This window comes from Pelophylax lessonae (assembly GCF_965119305.1).
Source record: "Pelophylax lessonae genome assembly, chromosome: 11".
NCBI classification, from domain to species: Eukaryota; Metazoa; Chordata; class Amphibia; order Anura; family Ranidae; genus Pelophylax; species Pelophylax lessonae.
The window spans coordinates 80,371,823-80,396,812 of record NC_138778.1 but is presented as its reverse complement, the minus strand read 5'-3'; the positions used below and the strand labels follow the sequence as shown (position 1 = coordinate 80,396,812).

Below are 24,990 nucleotides of genomic sequence, written 5' to 3'. Positions count from 1 at the left end.
GACATCAGCAGTGGGGGTTGCTATTAGACGCCTGATATGGCTGGAATGCTGGTCGGCTGACCAGGCTTCTAAAAAAGCTGTTACTGATCTCCCTTTTACGGGGGAGAAGCTAATTGGAGCCTCTCTGGACGAGTTGATCAAAGGTATCACGGATGGTAAGAGCACTAATCTGCCCCAATCCCCTAAGGGCAAGGCGCTGGGCTCTAGGTGGGGACCTTCCTTTACTGCTCATAAACATCTTTTTCATGACTCCGGGTCACAGGAAAAAGGTAAACCATTTAGATCTTCGGGGGGGTCTAAGAAGCCATGGCTCGGTAAGTCCAAGGGCGGAAAATCCAAACCCGCAGACAAGCCCTCGTCTGCATGAAGGGGCGCTCACACACGAGTCTGGGGTGGGGGGAGATGTCTTTGATTCTTCCGGGAACCCTGGACTTCCTCAATTCAGGACAAATGGGTTCACGAATTGATCTGTTTCGGATACAAAATTGAATTCCGGTCTCGTCCACGAAACGGGTTCTTCCTGTCCAATCTTCTATTGTCCCCAGCCAGGTTAAGGGACTTGAAAGGGGCAGTACACGACTTGCTGTCACAAGGGGTGATTGTGCCGGTTCCATCTTCGGAACGCTTTCAGGAGTTTTATTCAAACCTGTTCACCGTGCCCAGAAAAGAAGGCAAGGTGCGCCCCATCCTAGATCTCAAAGCCCTGAACCGCTTTGTGCGGGTACAGAGGTTTTGGATGGAGTCCATCCATACGGTAGTGGACATCTCTATCTACGCTGGACATCAGCAGTTTTTTGAGCTTTGCGGTAGCGGAGCAGTATTATCAATTTGTGGCGTTACCCTTTATTCTCACCTTCGCTCCCAGGGTGTTTACCAAGGTTCTGGCTCCGGTGTTCGCATTGCTGCGCCCGAGGGGGATTGCGGTACTGGGATACCTGGACCATCTGTTGAGAGCGGTCTCTCATCCGGTTCTGTTGGAGAATCTGGAGGTCACTGTCCGAACACTACAAGAGTTCGGTTGGAATATCAATTTTAAAAAAAATCTGCATTGACTCCGGTTCTGAGACTGGAGTACCTAGGCCTGACTCTGGATTCAGCCTTGGAGAGGGTTTTCCTCCCCTTGGACAAACTTTGTCTGAGTCCTTGGACGACTTGCCTACATGATTGTCCAGTTCAGGTTCAATCAGACAACATCACGGCTGTGGCTTACATCAATCACCAGGGGGGCACCAGGGGTGTCCTGGCGGCCAAGGAGGTGGCTGAGATTATGACTTGGGCAGAAAGATTTGTTCCAGCCCTCTCTGCTGTACACATCCCAGGTTTGAAAAACTGGCAGGCAGATTACCTAAGTCGTCAGGGGCTAGATCAAGGGGAGTGGTCCCTAAACCCCTCGATAGGGGAACCCTGAGGTTGATCTGTTTGCCTCCCGCCTCAACAAGAAGGTGCAGAGATTCGTAGCCAGGTCTCAAGATCCTCTGGCCAAAGCCACAGACGCCCTGGTGGCTCCTTGGGGTCAGTATCATCTGATTTATGCATTTCCCCCATTGAAACTTCTGCCGCCTCTTCTGCGCAGGATAGAGGTGGAAAACATTCCGGTCATTCTGGTGGCTCCTTGAGTTCAGTATCAGCTGATTTATGCATTTCTCCAGTTGAAACTTCTGCCGCATCTTCTGCGCAGGATAGAGGTGAAAAAAAATTCCAGTCATTCTGGTGGCTCCAGACTGGCCTCATCGGTCTTGGTATGCAGACCTCATAAGATTGGCCACCGGTACCCCTTGGAGGCTTCCTCTCTAGGAAGATCTGTTGTTTCAAGGTCCGATCTTCCATCCTGCTTTACAGTCGCTGGCTTTAATGGCATGGCCGTTAAAGGTCAGGTGTTGATAGATAGAGCCTGTAATCCCCACTCTCTTGAAGGCTAGGAAGTCGACTTCTCAAAAGATCTATCATCGCACGTGGAAATCGTACATGTCAAAGTGTGAATCGATGAAAGTGCACCCTTGCTTGCTTTCTATCGCAAGGGTTTTGTCTTTTCTACAGAAAGGGGTTGAACAGCGGTTGGCCTTGGGTACTATCAAAGGCCAAGTTTTCAGCTTTGGCTGAATATTTTCATAGTTACATAGTAGATGAGGTTGAATAAAGACAATAGTCCATCCAGTTCAACCTGTGTAGGTGGGTGTGGCTGTAATCATCTCACATAGCCCTGAATGTTCTGATCCTTGAGATGTACGTCTAAGAGTCTTTTGAAAGCCACCATACTTCCCGCAGAAACCACCTCTTGTGGTAGAGAATTCCACAATTTTGTAGCCCTCACAGTAAAGAACCCCCCACGTTGCCTGAAGTTAAAACGCTTCTCCTCTAATCGCATTGTATGCCCTCGAGTCCTCGTGCAATCCTTTCGACTGAACAGCTTTTTCAGACAGTATTAGGACAGGAGATGTACCAGGGGATTGGAGGAAAGCGAACGTGATTCCGATATTCAAAAAGGGGCAGAGGCATATCCCGGGAAATTATAGGCCTGTCAGTTTGACATCAATAGCATATGCCCAGGCGTTAGTTAGGAAAAGGAGGGGTACACTGACCATGACTGTATGGTTAGTAGTAATACACAGGACTTGCCACTATGGCTAACAGAGGGTGAAATCAGGGAAAGGCTGGATAAACTTAACACAAACAAATCACTAGGCCCGGATGGCGTACATCCTGGAGTACTCAAGGAACTCAGTAAGGTTATATCTAGATCACTATTCCTGATCTTTGCTGACAGTATTGACAGGAAATATACCAGGGGATTGGAGAAAAGCTAACGTGATACCGATATTCAAAAAAGGGCAGAGGCATGTCCCAGGAAATTATAGGCCAGTCAGTTTGACATCGATAGTATGTAAACTTCTGGAGTGGATGATAAGGGACTATATCGTAGAGTTTGCTAAAGACAACAACATCATCTGCAGTAATCAGCACGGATTTACAAATGGGCGTTCTTGTCAAACCAATCTCTTAACATTCTAGGAGGAGGTGAGCTGTGAGCTAGATAGGAGGAGACCAGTGGATGTGGTGCACCTGGAGTTCGCTAAGGCATTTGATACAGTTCCCCACAAGCGCTTAATTTATAAAATAAGGTCTTCAGGCATTGACCGCAAGGTTTGCTCTTGGATACGGAACTGGCTAAAAGGGCGTGTCGAAAGGGTGGTAATAAATAGCTTGTACTCAGACTGGTCTGAGGTGGTAAGTGGGGTCCCCCAAGGCTCAGTCCTGGGACCAACCCTGTTCAATTTATTCATAAACAGCATTGAGGACGGGATCAGTAGTTCTATATCAGTTTTTGCAGAGGACACAAAATTGGGCAGGGCAATAACTGCACGGCATGAAGCAGATATCCTACAGAATGACCTGGACAAAATAACAGAGTGGGCAACGCCATGGCAAATGAGGTTTAATGTGGAGAAGTGTAAGGTTTTGCACTTGGGGACTAAAAACATAAAAGCACAATACCTTTGGGGGAATCAAAAATGCCTAAGAGGGTACATAATAGCAATTTATAAATACCTCAATGGTGATCTCAGCATAGAAAAAAAGCTATTCAGTCGAAAGGATTGCATGAGGACTCGAGGGCATACAATGCGATTAGAGGAGAAGCGTTTTAACCTCAGGCAGCAGGATTGTGGAATTCTCTACCACAGGAGGTGGTTTCTGCGGGAAGTATAGTTGCTTTCAAAAGACTCTTGGATGTACATCTCAAGGATCAGAACATTCAGGGGTATGAGAGATTATTACAGCCACACACACCTATACAGGTTGAACTGGATGGACTATTGTCTTTATTCAACCTCAACTACTATGTAACTATGTAACCCAAAAAAGAGAGTGATCAGAGATGCATCTAGGTTTATAGCCAGAGGAGACCAGGAGAGCCAGGAGCAAGTAATTTCCTAATCCCAAACCAATTCTTGACAGACCATCATACATAGCAGAATACAATGAAAACTATTTAACACCAGGGTGGTGTAAGCACCATACATCCATCAGCCCAAGCTCCCACACAAGACGGGAGAATGGTGTAACACCCACACGCCCCGGGAGCTTATGCCATTGTATATCCAATATGTTATTATAATCCCCAACTGCTAAAAGCGGTGCATCTGGACAACATGCCATGAGGCCCGCCAGCAACCTGAGGACCTCTGCTAAGAAGGGGGGGGGGGGTTTGTATACTCCTGCCAGGAGGCAGGACAAACCAACAACACTGCAGAGTAGAAAAACATACCGCCCATAAGGGTAATAATGTCCTGAGTACATTTGAGCGGGGTCCCGTGTCTAACCAACACACTCACACCCCTAGAGAAGCAGGAATGCGTGGAATGATATTGATAGGCAAATAGTCTCATAGAAAAGCAATGAGATGAAGGGGACGGCGGGTGAGTCTCTTGTAGACAAATGACTTCCGCCTGAAGATGTTTAATCGTGCGAAGGACCGCAGTCCTCTTTACCGGGTTGTTAAGGCCCCGAACATTCCAGGACAGTACCCAAACTGTCTTAGGCATGGTGACAGTTTAGATCATAGGGTAACATATACCTTAACAGGGTGAGTGGATCCCAACCCCCATGTATCGCAGAAAGGGAAAAAAGCAGCATATACCGTGACCGAATACCCGGGCGTGATTACTGGTATAAGTGTTCGTGGTAATGAGAGATAACACCAAGTTGAGGCCTGCTGAAGAAAGCGTTCCATTTGGCGTCCGGAGAGTGGAGAGTCTGGTGTAGAAGTAGATAAAAGAGGTGAAAAAAACATTGTTAAGATGAACAGGACCAACGTGGCCCAAATGTTCAATATCCATGTGTCCATGCAGGACTCTCTTGGGGGTAACAGTAGTGTTCAGAGGTAAAGCAGCGAACCGTGAAACTGCCGCAACTGATTTTAGTGGGGGATGACACATATTGAACAGCATCTTGGTCCGCCTAAGCAAGGGTTACGCCAGCAAGTGGGGTGCAGATCTTATAATCCAATGCGATAGCAGTCCATCAGGATACCTCATGCCTGGAAGGTGTGCTGGCACAAAGTGATCTTTCCTCCCTGTCCAGCCAGTGGGATGCAGCCGAGGGGTTTATCAAAAAAAAAAAAAGTGTTCCTCTCCCCTAGCAACCACTCTTAGTTTGGTGACGTTTAACATTGGTGAATTTGGCTCTTTGTTTCTGTACCTCAGCTGAGTAATCCGGGAACAGGAAAAAAAAACTGGATTTTTGTAAGAACTTACCGTAAAACCCTTTTCTTTGAAGTTCATCGACAGACGCAGCACCCGCCCCTCTACTTTTGAGTTATGTGGTCTTTTTCTGTCACTGCTTGCAATACAACTGTTTGAGTATAGCAGAGCCTGAGGGATTATGCAGGCTGGGACAGCCCCTATAGGCATGGACATGCCTTTTTTTCCGCCTAGTGCCTATCCCTAGTGGGAGGAGCATAACCCTATAACCTAGGATTAAGCAGAGCTGCGTCTGTCGATGAACTTCAGAGAAAATTATTTTACGGTAAGTTCTTACAAAAATCCAGTTTTTTTTCCCCAAAATTGTTGCTCTTTGTTTGTTTATAGCATAAAAAATAAAAATCACAGAGAGGATTAAATACCACCAAAAGAAAGCTCTATTTGTGGAGGAAAAAAAAGACATAAATTTTTTTGGGTACAGTGTCGCACGACCATGCAATTGTCAGTTAAAGTAACACAGTGCAGAATCGCAAAAAATGGCCTGGTCATTAAGGGGTTAAAACCTTCCGGTCCTTAAGTGGTTAATATAAAAGATTCATCTTCATGTAGCTTTGTGTCTAACTTCCAGTTAGAAAAACCTGTATATTGGACATCTGATTTTATTATATACATATATATATATTTATATATATATAATATGATATAATGCTTTGATGAAGGGATTGCTTTGCCTTCAACATCAAAGGGCCAGATGTAGACTGGAATGCTCTCCTGGGCCAATGAGCATGAGGGCAGAGTAACAACACTATCTGAAGGAGGACAGCACCATACTTCCTGGTGGTTATCAAGAACAGGCCTTGAAAGTTTACAGATGGTTGCTCATTGGACAGAGGACTATACATGAAGGACAGAGGGTGTCAGTATGGGTGGTGCTTTGAGTTCTTTAAAAATGCGTGGGCAAGCGATGAGTGTTTTCTTTCTTCATAGAGTCCAGCCAAGATACAGAACTTTGTGCAAACAATTCAACCGAAAGTGAGTCAGCGCACACTGACATTAGATGAGATCTATATGTGATTAAATGGAAATAAAAATAAAGGTAAAAATATGCAGACTGAATGTCTTTGTGCTTTCCGACAAGGGCAGGTCTCTGATGTGCGGCTGATCTTTACCGCGGGAGTACCCGTGGGTTTGTCAATGCGGGGAATTTCCCCATCTGTTCCTCTCCCCCCCCCCCCCCCCTCCTGTCCCACTCCCTCCATCGTCCCTTTCTTGTTGTTTTTGTTTGTCGCCCAGTCTGGGGCTCTGCTCTCATTTCTCTTTTCCATCTCTTAGATAAAATTGGGGAGCGACGGTCGGGAAAGGTTTTTCCCTTCTCTATAATCTAGCTCCTCCACATGTCTGTATAGGGGCCTGGTTATCTATGACTTCGGGTGGAGGTGTCTGCACCTTCCCCGACTCCGGGGTTGGATTCTTTGACTATGCCGGGACCTTCATTGTTCTTCAATGAGATGTTATAGTTTACTTTTCCATTTTATGCAATATCTGCTACATATGTCTGTATAGTACATGTCACAGATTGTTTCTCGACTGTTGTTCCTTTTCTAAAATAAAATATTTGAAAAAAAAAAAAAAAAATATGCAGACTGATAGCAACAGAGAAAAAAATGATAATTAAATGATGGTGTTTTTTATGTCCATGTAGTCCATAAAAAGCTGAGAACCACAGGATAACAAGGCCAATGTGAAAAATGGCAACGTGTTGACTGGACAGAACACTCACAAGCCGGCAGCTCCTTGTTGAGGTATGGGATTCCCTCGAGAACAAAAATAAAAATAGAAAACAGGGCGCCAGGACAGTGCACTTTGTTCCAATCTCCACTTACATCTGAATAACTTGCAGACTGCATGTAGGAGGTGGTGTGTTATCGTGTGTGGTAATCCATGATTATAGACAGGGTGTGCTGGAGAGCTGCTGAAGATGTCTGGACCCGCTGAAGATGACAACTGGGGCTAATCGCATTAGCAAACGCCAAGGCTCTCACCGCCGCCGAATGACCGAAGATAAAATGGCCTGATAGGGAGACCACCGGTCACACAAGTCTAGACATGCCGCATGAGAGAGCAGGAGAACGGCAGCGTCACAGGCTCTCATGCACCACCACTGGCTGCAACAAGACAACAAGACAGGGCACGGGCCGCAACGCATTTCCGAGGCTCACCCTCCTCCTTCAGGGCCTCAGAAACTATTATGACTACCACACACGATACCACAGCACCTCTACATGAAGTCTGCAAGATATTCAGATGTAAGTGGATATTGGAAACAAATGTTTTTACTCGCACTGACCTGGCACCTGGTTGTCTCCTTTGAAGATACAGAACTTGAAGATGGACTTATGCAATGTATCATCTCTGCTCTTTTATTTTTACATATATTTTGTAATCTTCTTTTAGATTTTTATGTTAGGGGTTTGCTTTCTTTGTAAATAAAGAGCTTTGCTTCTATGAGCATTGCATTCATTTTTAATGCTAATATTTTCATCATTATTATTATAAGAGCTTTAAAAAAATACCCCATTATAGGAGCAGACAAGATAGTACATACAATTTAAGTAAGGGGAAGTCAGAGCCACCCCCTATTTATTTCAATGGGCATCGACGGGTTTTATGTTGTAATTTAACATTGAACCCCATTTATTCTATGCTAGTTGAAGATGTGGATTCACATTGTTATATATCAGGGATCCTTAAACTACGGCCCTCCAGCTGTTGCGGAACTATACATCCCATGAGACATTGTTAAATTCTGACATTCACAGACATGACTAGGCATGATGGGAATTGTAGTTCCTGAACAGCTGGAGGGCCATAGTTTGAAGACCCTTGTTGTATATTATACATGTACATTGCAAATTTTGCAGGTTAAAATATAGACGTTTGCACTTTATATTTGAGGGATTATACAAAAAAGCATTGTATGCATTCTTTTTTTAATTTAAACATGCATAGGCAGAGTAAAAAAAGAGAAAGAAAAGAAAGACAAAAAGGACATGAGAGAAAATGAACCAAGAATAGACAAAGAATGAAAAAAAAACCCACTTACTTCTTTTTCTGGTATGATCGCTGTCCAGATTTCATGAACCATATTATCCCATCCAGCTTCTAGCAGAACAGCAGCATCCATCACACAGACTGACATGCCTGGGTTATAGAAAATAGCTTTAAAAGGGATGCTTCACAAAAAGCAGAGGGAAGGAAGAAAGGTGGTGTTACCTGCATAAGCCAGTCATGCAATGCAATGTCTCAATATTATTGTCAGTTTTTCTATTACAAACTGCTGAATAATGTGCTAGTTGTGAGATCCTTTGGAACATACATTTTAGAATCCTTGCAAAGCAAATTAACCTTAACCCTCAGCACATTACCCCAAATGACAAAGGCTAAATCCGCTCTGTGCTACATTCTAAACCTAATCTATCTAACCCTGTAATGCAAACTTAAAAATAAAAATGGTCCAACACTGCCATTGGGTATACCTCAATTTGAATACAAAAATAAAAAGCAATTGCCCTGGTGTCACTTTATATGAGGTGGACATAATATAACTGATTTATGGAGTAAAAACAACAAACAAATGGTATAACGCATAAGCCAAAAACCAATACAGACATCAATGCAATACATGATAGGCATGATGACAGGATTACAGTATCAGTGTTGCATATGAATTGAAACATCTTAATGTTTTAACTGTGCTACCATGTGGTTGAAGCACCAAAGTCTGATTCACCACATGGTAGCGTTACACTTGCCAGCCCAGCTTTGCCGACATGTAAGTGTGGCTCTCCCACATGGGTTTCTATTTTGAGTTTCCACACCTATTGACCAGACAAAACGTGTCAAGTTCAAAAATGAAGATGTTTCAATTCATATGCAACACTGATACTGTAATCCTGTTGTAATGCCTATTATGTATTGCATTGATATCTGTATTGGTTTTTGGCTTATGCATTATACCATTTGTATGTTGATTTTACTCAATAAATCAGTTATTATACTGATTATAAGTGACTATTGTGTCCACCTCATTTAAAGTCCCACCAGGGCAATTTCTTTTTATTTCTGGAATGCAAAAATCACTGCACTTACCTATTTTTCACCACAAAATTCCTTGTCTTTTTAAGCACGTATAACGCGTATAAAACACGCTGTAAGCCAAAAAATCAAAACGATTGCACACTGTACTATGTGTAAACCGAACAGCAAGCAAAAAATGACATGATTCCTCATTTTTGTTTGTGTGTAACACACAGTCATCATAGAAACCCTGTACTGCATGTATACAGTGGGGATCGAATGTTTGGGCACCCCAGGTAAAAATTTATATTAATGTGCATAAAGAAGCCAAGGAAAGATGGAAAAATCTCCAAAAGGCATCAAATTACAGATTAGACATTCTTATAATATGTCAACAAAAGTTAGATTTTATTTACACTTTCAAAATTACAGAAAACAAAAAAATGGCGTCTGCAAAAGTTTGGGTCCCTGCAGAATTTATAGCATGCACTGCCCCCTTTGCAAGGCTGAGACCTGCCAGTGTCCTGGATTGTTCTCAATCATCGTCTGGGAAGACCAGGTGATGTCAATCTCAAAGGGTTTAAATGCCCAGACTCATCTGACCTTGCCCCTACAATCAGCACAATGGGATCTTCTAAGCAGTTTACTATAAAACTGAAACTGAAAATAGTTGACGCTCACAAAGCTGGAGAAGGCTATAAGAAGATTTAAAGGCTTAAAGAACTTGTGGTACCAATATTTAAAAAAGGGCTGAGATATGTCCCGGGGAACTACAGGCCGGTTAGCCTAAAATAAGTAGTCTGCAAGATTTTGGAGAGTATGTTAAGGGACTATATACAAGGCTTTATTAATGGAAATGGTATTATTAGTAGAAATCAGCATGGATTTATGAAAAATCGTTCTTGCCAGACCAATCTATTAAACTTCTATGAAGAAGTGAGTTACCATCTAGATAAAGAAATGCCTGTGGATTTGGTGTATCTGGATTTTGCAAAGGCATTTGTACAGTAAAAGTTTGTGGGGAACTGTATTAAACTAAGATACGTAGGTATGGACCATAGGGTAAGTACCTGGATTGAAAACTGGCTCCAGGAGCGAGTTCAGAGGGTGGTGATAAATGGGGAGTACTCGGATTGGTCAGGTGTGGAAAGTGGGGTCCTCCAAGGATCTGTCCTGGGACCATTACTGTTTAATTCATTCATAAACAACCCAGAGGATGGGGTAAACAGCACAATTTCGGTATTTGCGAACTATACTAAGCTAAGCAGGCCAATATCTTCTATGCAGGATGTGGTAACCTTACAAGCCAATCTGAACAAAATAATGGGGTGGACAACTACGTGGCAGATGAGGTTTAATGTTGAAAAATGTAAGGTAATGCACTTGGGTGTCAGAAATACAAATGCAAGTTACTCGCTAGGCGATGATCCTCTGGGTGAATCTATGATGGAAAAGGACCCTGGCGTCCTAGTGGATAACAGGCTTGGCAATGGCATGCAATGCCAAGCCGCTGCAAGCAAAGCCAACAGAATACTGCCATGTATAAAAAAGGGGATTCACTCCAGAGATAACGCGATTATTCTCCCACTCTACAAGACTCTGCTCCGGCCACATCTTGAATATGCTCTCCATTTCTGGGCACCGGTCCTCAGAAAGAATGTGCTGGAACTAGAGAAAGTCCAGAGAAGGGCAACAAAGATAATTAGGGGAATGGAGGACATCAGCTATGAGGAAAGACTGCAAGCATTGAACTTATTCTTTCTGGAGAAGAGACGCTTGAAAGGGGATATGATATCAATATACAAATACCATACTGGTGACCTTAGCATAGGGAACAAACTTTTCAGAGAAAGGGAATTCAATAGGACTCACTAAAAGTAGAAGAAAAATGGTTTAACCATAAACTGCGCAAGGGGTTCTTTACTGTCAGAGCGGTAAGGATGAGGAATTCTCTTCCACAAGCTGTGGTATCAGCAGGGAGCATCGATAGTTTCACAAAACTTTTAGATGGGCACCTTAAAGACTGCAACATTCAGGGGTATACAATGTATAGTTAACAGCAAACACACACACATCAAAGGTTGAACTGGATGGACTGATGTCTTTTTTCAACCTCGCTATGTAACAACTGGAGCTCCCCACCAGGAAAAAAATTGAATTTTTTGTAAGAACTTACCGTAAAATTATTTAAAATTACTGTCCTCTGACAGTCACCGCCCGATGGTGTTAGCCTTCACTATTGGGTAATGGCGCACTCCGCAGGAGCCGGCTAGGCAGATAACTCATTAACAGGTTAATATAAAAACAAATTTTTTGTACCTCAGCACACCACTAGGGGGCCATCCCTCAGCCATTACTCAAAACCCATCTGATATAACCTCAGTTTGTAGCAAGCAGTACCGGAAGGCAACAACCCCCAACTACAAAAACCAGAGGGGTGGGGGCAGCGACTGTCAGAGGACTCAGAGAAAAGTATTTTACGGTAAGTTCTTACAAAAAATTATTTTTTCTCTTACGTCCTCTGACAGTCGCCGCCCGATGGTGTTAGCCTTCACTATTGGGAAGTCCCAAAGCAGTGCAGGTATGAGGGGTGGGAAAGAAACACAACCATCTTAGAAGGCAACGTAAACAGCCGGGCCAGTAACCACCTGAGCCCACAGGAAAAAAACTGGAGCAAACCCAGAAAAAAATACCCCAACAAGGAGGGACAGTAAAAACCTATGTCCTCTTACACAACTGAGCCACAGACACCTGATGGCGAAAAGCCCAAGAGGCACTAATGGCTCGAGTAGAAAGAGCCTTTACCGGGGAAAGGAGGAACCTGACCCGTGATGGAATAGGCCCAAACAATCGTCTGTCTGATCCACTTAATAATGGTCGCCGCGAAAGCGGCCAAGCCCTTCCAAGGTCCCTCAGGAAGAACAAACTGAGAATCAGACTGCCGAATCGACTCCGTGGCGGACAGGTAGACCTCGACCGCCCAGACCGCAGCCAGAGAATGCAAGGCAAACTCCGTGGATGCTTGGGTTGTGTACCCAGCGAAGGCAACACAATATCCTCATTGAGGTGGAATGAAGAAAACCACCTTGGGAAAAAAAGATTGACTCAGTCGCAGAACCACCTTATCTCTATGAAGTACCAGATAAGGAGAACGGCAGGACAAGGCTGCCAATTCAGACACTCAGACAAGCCGGCGTGATGGCCACCAGAAAATCAACTTTTCGTGACAACACAGACCAAGACATCTCCCTGATGATCTCAAAGTGAGGTTTATTGTAACACTGACAACAACTAAATTCAGGTCCCACGGAAGCAAGAGAGCTCCCCTCGGGGTGAGCCAAATGCCGCCCCTCTTGAATGAAGCTGCGGTCCAAAGAAAGCGACGCCCAAGGTCGTTGAAACAAGACGGCCAAGGCCCACAACAGACCCTTGGCCTTATTCAGCACCAGATGCTGATCCACGCCCTTTCCGCAGGAAGGCCAAGACCTTCGCCACGAGAAGGAACAAGGGTGAAAACCATGCACTTCGCACCAAGCGATATACGTTTTTCCAGGTGCGGTGAAAACAATTCCCTTTAAGAGGTTTGTTTACCAATGCCAGAAGCTTGGCCAACAAGATGGGAGAGCTGGAGCTGCTGATGTTTGAGGAGGACTTAGATTTTGTGGGGATAACAGAGACTTGGTTTGACAGCTCTCATGACTGGATGGCGACCATTCAGGGGTATTCCCTTTATCGCAGATATAGAGAAGGTAAAAAAAGGGGGAGGGGTATGTCTGTATATTAAGAACTGTATACAGATAAATATGAGGGATGATATTAATAATGGAGCCAAGGACGAGGCAGAATCCCTATGGGTAGAGCTTCAAAGGGAAGGCACGGTGGGGAAGGTAATATTGGGTGTATGCTATAGGCCCCCCAACCAGAGGGAGGAGGGGAGGCGGACCTCATTTTACAGATAGGATTGGCAGCAAGGATGGGAAATGTCATTATAATGGGGGACTTTAATTATCCTGATACAGACTGAGCAGAAGGAATCGCACACGCAGCCAAGGCTAGGCAGTTACTAAATGTTTTGCAGGACAATTTCATGGGTCACATGGTGAATGCACCGACAAGAAACAATGCTGTACTTGACCTACTGATTACCAACAATACAGACCTGCTCACGTATATAGAAATACGGGGCAACTTAGGAAACAGTGACCATAGGTCAATACGTTTCAGTATTAATTACAGTAATAGGAAGCAGAGGGGTAATATAAGGACGCTGAATTTCAAAAGAGCCAATTTCCCAAATCTGCGCTCACTGCTAGAAAATATCAATTGGGATAGAACCCTGGGAACAAAGAACACGGAGGAAAAATGGGAGTGCTTCAAGAGCATACTTAACAAGGGGATTGACCAGTGCATTCCAAAGGGAAATAAATTTAAAAGAGCAAAACTAAACCCTGGGTGGCTAAACTCCAACATAAAAATGCATATTAGTGCTAAAGAAAAGGCCTTCAAAAAATACAAGCCTGAGGGGTCATTGGCAGCATTTAAGCATTACAAAGAGTGTAATAAGAAACACGAGAGACATATAGCGGAGGAGAGTAAAAAGAACCCCAAGAAGTTCTTTAAGTATATAAACAGTAAGAAAGCGAAGCCAGAACACATTGGCCCCATAAAAGATGACAAAGGAAATATGGCCACTGAGGACAGGGAAAAGGCGGAAGTGTTAAATAATTTCTTATATGGAAAAATTTGGTGTGACCCAAACAAAAGAACTGCGCAAAGGGTGATATCTGACAATATTAACTATAAATCAACAAAATTGGTGCATACAAAGTTTTGGGAATTACTTCCACAGTGCAAGCTGCAATAAAAATGTAAAAAACGTAAAACTGTGAAAAAAGAGAATATTATATTGCGCTCAACACTCAAAAACACAAGAAAAGGTGCTTGTGTGCATATAAAGCTGATATTAACCATAAAAAAGCCACATTGCAATATTCCAGGTAAAACCAGCTCTGTAATAGATATATGTATAGTCCTTCTTTAAAATAGGTGAATAAATGAATAAATAAATGTGGTAGTCCTTAAAGTGCTCAGTGCAAAGGGATATCTTAGCAATCCGAGTAAACTTGAACTTGATGTGAGGAACCTTCACCAGTATACCTCCACCCAGTGCTCAGATTAGGTACTCCTTACCAGAGATAATTGATCCCTTAGTTACAGGGGGTCACATTCAGCATTGATCTCAACAAGAGGCTCCAGGCTATCCTTATCATGATATCCTCATCAATAGGATCAGGCTCAGCTAGCATGGAAAGCTGTATACAGGGGCATGATGGGTGTTCGGGGCATAGTATCGGCTCGCGGGGCGCTCTCTCTCTCCCAGGTTCATTCAAACAGGGCCCCGCACAGCAGTGACGCTGCGAAATCACACGCTGCCCCGTGAGTTCAGCCAATCGTACCGCACAACCCGGTCACCTGAGCAATCAGTGGTGAACACCCATCATGCCCCTGTATACAGCTTTCCATGCTAGCTGAGCCTGATCCTATCGATGAGGATATCATGATAAGGATAGCCTGGAGCCTCTTGTGGAGATCAATGCTGAATGTGACCCCCTGTAACGTCAATTATCTCTGGTAAGGAGTACCTAATCTGAGCACTGGGTGGAGGTATACTGGTGAAGGTTCCTCAAATCAAGTTCAAGTTTACTCGGATTGCTAAGATATCCCTTTGCACTGAGCACTTTAAGGACTACCACATTTATTTATTCATTTATTCACCTATTTTAAAGAAGGACTATATATATATATCTATTACACAGCTGGTTTTACCTGGAATATTGCAATGTGGCTTTTTTATGGTTAAATAATTTCTTCTCTTCAGTCTTCACAAAAGAATCGGGGGGCTACACGAACCTAGCTTCTAAGGCCGAACTAAACAACACACCTCAGGAAATACCGCCATGGCTTACAGAAGATAGACTTAAAACTAAACTAGAGAAACTTAACATAAATAAATCACCGGGACCGGATGGCTTGCACCCGAGGGTTCTTAAAGAGCTCAGCCAGGTGATTGCCAGACCATTATTTTTGATCTTTAAGGATAGTTTACAGACGGGTATGGTGCCAGCTGATTGGAAAAAAGCCATTAAGGTACCAATATTTAAAAAGGGGCCGAGATGTATCCCGGGTAACTATTGGCCGGTCAGCCTAACATCTGTAGTCTGCAAGATTTTGGAGGGGAAGTTAAGGGACCACATACAAGACTTTAGTAATGAAAACTGTATTATTAGTAGTAATCAGCATGGATTCATGAAAAATCATTCTTGCCAAACCAATCTATTAACCTTCTACGATGAAGTGAGCTGCCACCTAGATAAAGGAAAGCCTGTGGATTTGGTGTATCTGGACTTTGCAAAGGCCTTTGACACCGTTCCCCACAAACGCTTACTGTACAAACTAAGGAAGGTAGGTATGGACCATAAGGTGAGTACCTGGATAGAGAACTGGCTCCAGGGGAGAGTCCAGAGGGTGATGATTAATGTGGAGTACTCGGATTGGGCGGGTGTGGATAGTGGGGTCCCCCAGGGTTCTGTCCTGGGACCAATCCTGTTTAATTTATTCATAAATGATCTAGAGGAGGGGATATCTAGTACAATCTCAGTATTTGCCGATGATACTAAACTAAGCTTGCCAATATCTTCTATGCAGGATGTGGAAACCTTACAAGCCGACCTGAACAAAATAATGGGGTGGGCAACTACATGGCAGATGAGGTTTAATGTTGAAAAATGTAAAGTAATGCACTTGGGGGCCAGAAACCAGAAAGCAAGCTACTCACTAGGGGGGGAACCTCTGGGTGAGTCTAGGATGGAAAAAGACTTGGGGGTACTGGTAGACAACAGGCTTGGCAGTGGCATGCAATGCCAAGCCGCTGCAAGCAAAGCCAACAGAATACTGGGATGTATAAAAAAGGGGATTCACTCCAGAAATAAAGAGATTATTCTCCCGCTCTACAAGACTCTGGTCCGGCCACATCTTGAGTATGCTGTCCAGTTCTGGGCACCGGTCCTCAGGAAGGATGTGCTGGAATTGGAAAGAGTCCAGAGAAGGGCAACAAAAATAATTAGGGGAATGGAGGACATCAGCTATGTGGAAAGACTACAAGCACTGAACTTATTCTCTCTGGAGAAGAGACGCTTGAGAGGGGATATAATGTCAATATACAAATACTGTACTGGCGACCCTAGCATAAGTTACAAACTATTCAGTGAAAGGAGATACAATAAGACACGTGGCCACTCACTAAAACTAGAGGAAAGGCGGTTTAACCTTAAAATGCGTAAGGGGTTCCTCACTGTAAGAGCGGTAAGGATGTGGAATTCTCTTTCACAAGCAGTCGTATCACCAGGGAGCATTTATAGTTTCAAAAAACTATTAGATGGGTACCTTAGAGACCACAACATACAGGGGTATACAATGTACGGTTAAAAGCAAACACACACACACATCATAGGTTGAACTGGATGGACTGATGTCTTTTTTCAACCTCACTAACTATGTAACTATGAAGCGAAACTGAAATGCCACGAAATGGTAATGCTCCCCAGCCACCGCGAAGCGGAAGCAGTTCAGAGGACCCTCGAAAATAGGGATGTGGAGATACGCACCCTGCAAGGCGATGGATGCAGTAATTCCCCAGGCCTCATTGAGGCCATCACCGACCGGATGGATCCCATCCTGAACGTCCCGCACAAAGCGGTTCAGGGACTACCAGTCAAGAATCTGACCCACCGTGCCCTCTTTCTTGGGCACCGTGAACAGGTTGAAGTCAGCAAGGTGGACTTAATCAGCCTAGACACAGTGTGATCCACTGCTTGGGGACACCGACCAACGTTCGTCTACCGCCTCCAAAAAAACGGAGAGCAGTTGGACAAACGCCCAGGCCCCACCAACATGCGCTAAATGCGCCGCCACTGGCCATTCACGATCTTCTGAAAACCCACCGGCAGGAATAAAAACCTGACCCGACCGACTGTCTGGGGTCTGCAGAACCCAAGCAAAACAGACCGCTCACTTGACTGAGCTGGCGCATCGTTAACCATAGTTACATAGTTAGTGAGGCTGAAAAAAGACACAAGTCCATCCAGTTCAACCTATGATGTGTGTGTGTGTTTGCTTTTAACCGTACATTGTATACCCCTGTATGTTGTGGTCTTTAAGGTGTCCATCCAATAGTTTTTTGAAACTATCAATGCTCCCCGCTGATACGACTGCTTGCGGAAGAGAATTCCACATCCTTACCGCTCTTACAGTGAAGAACCCCTTACGCACTTTAAGGTTAAACCGCCTTTCTCCAAGTTTTAGTGAGTGGCCACGTGTCTTATTGTATCTCCTTTCTCTGAATAGTTTGTTCCTTATGCTAGGGTCGCCAGTACAGTATTTGTACATTGATATCATATCTCCCCTCAATCGTCTCTTCTTCAGAGAGAATAGGTTCAGTGCTTGTAGTCTTTCCTCATAGCTGATGTCCTCCATTCCCCTAATTATTTTGTTGCCCTTCTCTGGACTTTCTCCAGTTCCAGCACATCCTTCCTGAGGACCGGTGCCCAGAACTGGACAGCATACTCCAGATGTGGCCGGACCAGAGTCTTGTAGAGTGGAAGAATAATCTCTTTATTTCTGGAGTGAATCCCCTTTTTTATACAACCCAGTATTCTGTTGGCTTTGCTTGCAGCGGCTTGGCATTGCATGCCACTTCCAAGCCTGTTGTCTACCAGTACCCCCAGGTCCCTTTCCATCCTAGACTCACCCAGAGGTTCCCCCCTAGTGAGTAGCTTGCTTTCTGGTTTCTGGCCCCCAAGTGCATTACTTTACATTTTTCTACATTAAATCTCATCTGCCATGTAGTTGCCCACCCCGTTATTTTGTTCAGGTCTGCTTGCAAGATTTCCACATCCTGCATGGAAGATATTGGCATGCCTAATTTAGTATCATCTGCAAATACTGAGATTGTACTAGATATCCCCTCCTCTAGATCATTTATGAATAAATTAAACAGGATTGGTCCCAGGACAGAACCCTGGGGGACCTCACTTTCCACCCCCGCCCAATCCGAGTACTCCCCATTAATCACCACCCTCTGGACTCTCCCCTGGAGCCAGTTCTCTATCCAGGTACTCACCTTATGGTCCATACCTATCTTCCTTAGTTTGTACAGTAAGCGTTTGTGGGGAACGGTGTCAAAGGCCTTTGCAAAGTCCAGATACACCACATCCACAGGCTTACCTTTATCTAAGTGGCAGCTCACTTCATCGTAGAAGGTTAATAGATTGGTTTGGCATGAACGATTTTTCATGAATCCATGCTGATTACTACTTATAATACCGTTTTCATTACTAAAGTCTTGTATGTGGTCCCTTATCATCCCCTCCAAAATTTTGCAGACTACTGATGTTAGGCTGACCGGCCTATAGTTACCCGGGATATATCTCGGCCCCTTTTTAAATATTGGTACCACGTTGGCTTTTTTCCAATCAGCTGGCACCATACCTGTCTGTAAACTATCCTTAAAGATCAAGAATAATGGTCTGGCAATCACCTGGCTGAGCTCATTAAGAACCCTTGGGTGCAAGCCATCCGGTCCCGGGGATTTATTTATGTTAAGTTTCTCTAGTTTAGCTCTAAGTCTATCCTCTGTTAGCCATGGCGGCACTTCCTGAGGTGTATTATTTAGTTCGGCCTTACAAGCGGGGTTCGTGTAGCCCCCCGATTCCTTTGTGAAGACTGAAGAGAAGAAATTATTTAACACTTCCGCCTTTTCTCTGTCCTCAGTGGCCATTTTTCCTTTATCATCTTTTATGGGGCCAATGTGTTCTGGCCTCGCTTTCTTACTGTTTATATACTTAAAGAACTTCTTGGGGTTCTTTTTACTCTCCTCCGCTATATGTCTCTCGTGTTCTATTTTAGCCGCCCTGATTTCATCTTTACATTTCTTATTACACTCTTTGTAATGCTTAAATGCTGCCAATGACCCCTCAGTCTTGTATTTTTTGAAGGCCTTTTCTTTAGCTCTAATATACATTTTTATGTTGGAGTTTAGCCACCCAGAGTTTAGTTTTGCTCTTTTAAATTTATTTCCCTGTGGAATGCACTGGCCCACCCCCTTGTTAAGTATGCTCTTGAAGCACTCCCATTTTTCCTCCGTGTTCTTTGTTCCCAGGGTTCTATCCCATTTGATATTTTCTAGCAGCGAGCGCAGTTTAGGGAAATTGGCTCTTTTGAAATTCAGTGTCCTTATATTACCCTTGTGTTTCCTATTACTGTAATTAATACTGAAACCAATTGACCTATGGTCACTGTTTCCTAAGTTTTCCCGTATTTCTATATCCGTGAGCAGGTCTATATTGTTGGTAATCAGTAGGTCAAGTACCGCATTGTTTCTTGTCGGTGCATTCACCATCTGACCCATGAAATTGTCCTGCAAAACATTTAGGAACTGCCGAGCCTTGGCTGAATGCGCGGTTCCTTCTGCCCAGTCTATATCAGGATAATTAAAGTCCCCCATTATAATGACATTTCCCATCCTTGCTGCCAATCCTATCTGTAACATGAGGTCCACCTCACCCTCCTCCCTCTGGTTTGGGGGCCTATAGCATACGCCCAATATTACCTTCCCCACCGTGCCTTTCCTTTGAAGCTCTACCCATAGGGATTCTGCCTCGTCCATAGCTCCATTATTAATATCATCCCTCATATTTACCTGTATACTGTTCTTAATATACAAACATACCCCTCCCCCTTTTTTACCCTCTCTATCTCTGCGATAAAGGGAATACCCCTGAATGGTCGCCATCCAGTCATGAGAGCTGTCAAACCAAGTCTCAGTTATCCCCACAAAATCTAAGTCCTCCTCAAACATCAGCAGCTCCAGCTCTCCCATCTTGTTGGCCAGGCTTCTGGCATTGGTATAAAAGCCTCTTAATTTTGATGTTTTTAGGCTGCTCTCTTGATTTTTCCCCGTACCCACCCTGGGTATAGGAGCTCCGAACACCCTACCGCTAATGCCCCCATTTCTGCCCTCTGAAACTTGCTTTCCACTGGCTAATTCTACATCTGTACCCTCCCCCCCATTCCCTAGTTTAAAAGCCCCTCTAACTTTTTGGCCATCCTCGCACCCAGTACGGCTGCACCCACCCCATTTAGGTGCAATCCGTCCCTACCAAAGAGCCGGTGACCGACTGAGAAGTCGGACCAGTTCTCCAGGAACCCGAAACCCTCCTTACTACACCAGCTCCTCAGCCACTCGTTAACTTCCCTAATCTCCCGCTGCCTCTCTGGTGTGGCTCGAGGTACAGGTAGTATTTCGGAAAATACTACCTTGGAGGTCCTAGTCCTCAACTTAGCGCCCAAGTCCCTGAAATCGTTTAGGACTCTCCGTCTTCCTCTGCCTATGTCATTGGTACCCACGTGTACCATGACAGCTGGGTCTTCCCCAGCCCCACCCAATAATCTGTTCACCCGATCCGCGATGTGCCGAACCCGAGCGCCCGGCAAACAACAGACTGTTCGGCGCACACGGTCTTTGTCACAGATTACACTATCTGTCCTTCTAATAATTGAGTCCCCTACCACCAGCACCTGTCTTTCCTTTCCCTTTCTCCCGGCCTCACTGGAGGAGTTCTTCCCCTGGCAGCTAGGGGTGTCGCTCTGCTCCAGCAATGCTGGTCCCTGACTGGTTTCCCCAACATCACACAACGGGGCGTATCTATTGGGGTGCTCCAGCCCAGGATCAGCCTCCTTGACTTGTCCCCTTCTACCCCTCCTAACTGTCACCCCTCTGCTCTGCTCTGATGCCTGCACCTCCGATACTCCGCCCACCTCTGTGCAGGCCCCTGTCTGCACCTGATTGGTACAATCCTGGCTCTCCTCCGGTATGGACATTCGTCTCAGTGTTGCCAGCTGCTTCCCTAGATTCAGGACCTGAGCTTCCAGGGAAGCAACGTGCTCACATTTTGCGCATTTGTATTCGCCCTCGATCGCATGACCGAGGAACGCATACATATCACAAGATGTACACCGAGTCGCATCTCCACACCCGCCGGGCATTGTACCTACTATCTAATCTAATGGGGATTCAGCGATTTAAGTCTATCCTATGTGGCTATTTCCTGGCTTCCTAACGCTACCTTCTCACCCTCTGGTGTTCCGCTTCACTCACTTGACACCGGTCAGTCACCCAACACTCACAATCTCACAGCCCGGTCAGACGCACAACGCTGAGTCGCACAGCCCGGTCAGACGCACAACACTAAGTCGCACAGCCCGGTCAGACGCACAACACTAAGTCGCACAGCGCGATCAGACGCACAACACTGAGTCGCACAGCCCGGTCAGGCGCACAACACTGAGTCGCACAGCCCGGTCAGACGCACAACACTGAGTCGCACAGCCCGGTCAGACGCACAACACTGAGTCGCACAGCCCGGTCAGACGCACAACACTCAGTCGCACAGCCCGGTCAGACGCACAACACTCAGTCGCACAGCCCGGTCAGACGCACAACACTCAGTCGCACAGCCCGACACTCAGTCGCACAGCCACTTAAGCCCCGGAGGATTTGGCTGCTGAAAGACCAGGGGGTATTTTGCAATTAGGCACTGCGTGACTTTAACGGACAATTGCGCGGTCGTGCGACGCTGTACCTAAACGAATTGGACGTCCTTTTTTTCCCACAGAGGTTTCTTTTGGTGGCATTTGATCACCTGTGCGATTTTTTGATCATGCGCTATAAATAAAAAAAGAGCGTCAATTTAGCAAAAGTAACAATATTTTTCACATTTTTTATATGAAATTCCCCCCAAAAAAATGTAAAAATCGCGAAAAGCGTATTTTGATTGGTTTGCGCAAAAGTTATCGCGTTTACTAACAAAGGGAAAGATTTTTGTCATTTGTGTTGTTTTTTTTCTTTCAAATATTTTATTTTAATAATGCAAAAGCAAGAACATAAAGAAGATAACAATCGAAACATTTGCAATCTGGGTTACATGAGATTGTTGTACAATAAAGCAGATCCAACATTGATGACAATGCGTAGATGAGGCTAGAGTGAGAAATACAACAGAGATGTATCTGGGAGCTGTGATACCAAGTACGCACCAATTAAGTTAACAATAAGGAGAAGGACTGACTGCATAGAGTAATTACAGTCTAAGTTATGGCTAAAGAGTCCAAGCACCCTCATAGCTGAGTAGGTGGGAGGAATCTACAGCATCGTCGGGTGGGTCAAGGACTGCATAGAAATATAGTACAAATTTGGACCTATCTAAGATAAAACTGACCCAGACTGCTGAACATAAGGAAGAAGAAAAGAACAGAGAGAGTGAAGCTAGAAAGGAAAGGTGAGGGAAGTAGAAAAAGGAAGAGAGAAAAGGGGGGAGGGGGAAGCAGCCTAACTCCAGAGAGGCACGCCCCAATCTCATGGCCTAAGTCAATCCCGGAACAAGGGATATTCCCACATAAGCAGCCCATGGTTCCCAAATCTTTTCAAACGTAGTTACCGTGTCTGTCAGGGATGCCACCATCTTTTCTTGGGACATAATCCACGTGATTTTGTTTCTGATTTGTCTCATGGGCACCTTTCGTTGCTTCCAGGCTGCGGCAATAGTCATTTTTGTGCCCAGAAAAATAAAAAATATTAGTTGTTGCAGGTGTTTAGAAATCTTGGGCACTCTAGATCCCAGCAGGGCATAAGCCGCTCGTCTGGGGATTCTAAGTTCGGTGACTTTGAATATCATGTGGTGTACACTATTCCATGTGCTCCGTAACCTCGGGCAATCCCACCACACGTGGAGCATGTCGCCAGGAACCCGGCATCCTCGGAAACATAGTGGAGAGGAGGAGGGAAACATTTTATGGACTCGCGCGGGTACTAAGTACCAGCGAGTTAAAACTTTTATATTTGCTTCTATCAAGGATATGTTTCTGATGCCCCTGAAAGAGCGGAAAAACATGTTTCCCCACTCCTCCACCCCCCACGCCTCCGCCAGATCCCTTTCCCATGCTTCCATGTAGGGTAGTTTGGAGTCTTCCGACATTAATGCTAAGTATATCAGAGATATGCCACCCCTTTGTGCCGCTGAGTTTCCGCACCACGTCTCATAGGCCGTGAAAGTAAATGGGGGAGTCATCCCTGTAGAGATCGAGCGCAGAAAATTAGAAATTTGCAGAAACCTATATGCTTCCGAGGTGGGCATCTGCAGTTTATCGTGACAATGTTTCAAAGTGTATGGGCCAGTAGTGGTGAAAAACTGCCCTATGCGGTAGAGGCCTTTGTCGAGCCACCATTGAAATGCTTTGATGTTCAGGCCCGGAGGGAATTGTGGATTGTTGAATATATGTGAGAGCGGTTGGAGAGAGGATGTCAGAGCCGGCAGGGTTCGCAGAGAATCCCAGAGTGCAAAAGACGCTGAGAGTGTGGGGGACAGTATGGGTGGTCTTTGTCTAGGGGAGGCCCAGAGGAGGAAGTCCAGAGTGTATGTCGGGACCGTCTGCCTCTCCATTTGAACCCAGTCCGGTTTTTCGTATCGGGAATATACTATTGAAAGTTGCGCTAGCCTCGCCGCCCGGTAATAAGCCCAAAAATTTGGTACGCCCAAACCCCCTTGTTTCCTAGGCCGGAACAAAACTTTGCGGTGCAGCCTATGCCCCGTTTTGCCCCAGATAAATTTAATTACTGTGTTTTGAAATTTTTTGAGCTGGTCCCTGATTATGGGAACAGGTAAAGCTCTAAATAGGTACAGGAGTCTGGGGAGTACATTCATCTTAATTGAGTTAATTCTGCCAAGCCAGGATAGGTTATAGGAAGACCAGTCCGTCAAGTCCCTCCCCAGGGATTGATAGATTGCTGTGTAGTTCAATTTGTGAAGGAGTTCAATTCTGGAAGGTAAATTTATGCCTAAATATTTAATGTGAGAGTTGCTCCACTCAAACTTAAATGAGGGCTGGAGTCGAAGAGCTTCTTGGGGATTGATGGATACATTAAGGATGGAAGATTTCGCGAAGTTCACCCGTAGGCCTGAGATTTTTGCAAATTTGTCTAATAAGGAACAAATGTTCGGAAGAGAAGTAGTGGGAGACGTAACGAATAGCAAGAGGTCATCTGCGAAAAGAGCACACTTATGTTCTGAGGGTCCGCAGGAAACCCCTTTGATGTTGGGATCCGCTCGGATAGCCAACGCCAAAGTTTCTATTGCTATTGCAAAAAGTAATGGTGAGAGGGGACATCCCTGTCTCGTGCCTTTGGAAATAGGGAAGGGGTCAGAGTAGAACCCCTGGTACCTAATCTTGGCTGTGGGTGTAGAATACAGGGAGTGCATGATACCCATGAATTTGGGACCAAAGCCCCATTTGGACAGTATCGCAAAGAGGTAAGGCCACTCGACTGAGTCGAATGCCTTCTGTAGGTCCACTGAAAGAAGGAGTCCTTCCTGACTCCCCAAGCCGTCCCAGCCTGATCCAAGTAGGGAGACAATGTCTATCGCCCTTCTAATTTGATCCGGGCCTTGCCTGCCTGGCATAAAGCCAACCTGGTCCTTGTGAATGTACGTTGTGATAAAAGAAGCCATCCTATTAGCTAAAATTTTGGTTAGTATTTTCAAGTCATTGTTGATCAATGATATCGGTCTGTAATTGCTCACCTCTCCAGGATCTGTGTCGGGCT

The 24,990-nt window shown here is 44.9% G+C and overlaps 1 protein-coding gene across 1 annotated transcript in view; it reads right to left on the bottom strand.

The window, feature by feature from the left end:
* COASY (Coenzyme A synthase) overlaps positions 1-24,990 on the bottom strand; it is a 634,994-nt gene that overhangs the window by 141,223 nt on the left and 468,781 nt on the right. The window contains exon 8 of the mRNA XM_082272521.1: positions 8,302-8,399. Within this exon, the coding sequence (XP_082128647.1) occupies positions 8,302-8,399 (98 nt within the window). The remainder of the gene's footprint in view (positions 1-8,301; positions 8,400-24,990) is intronic.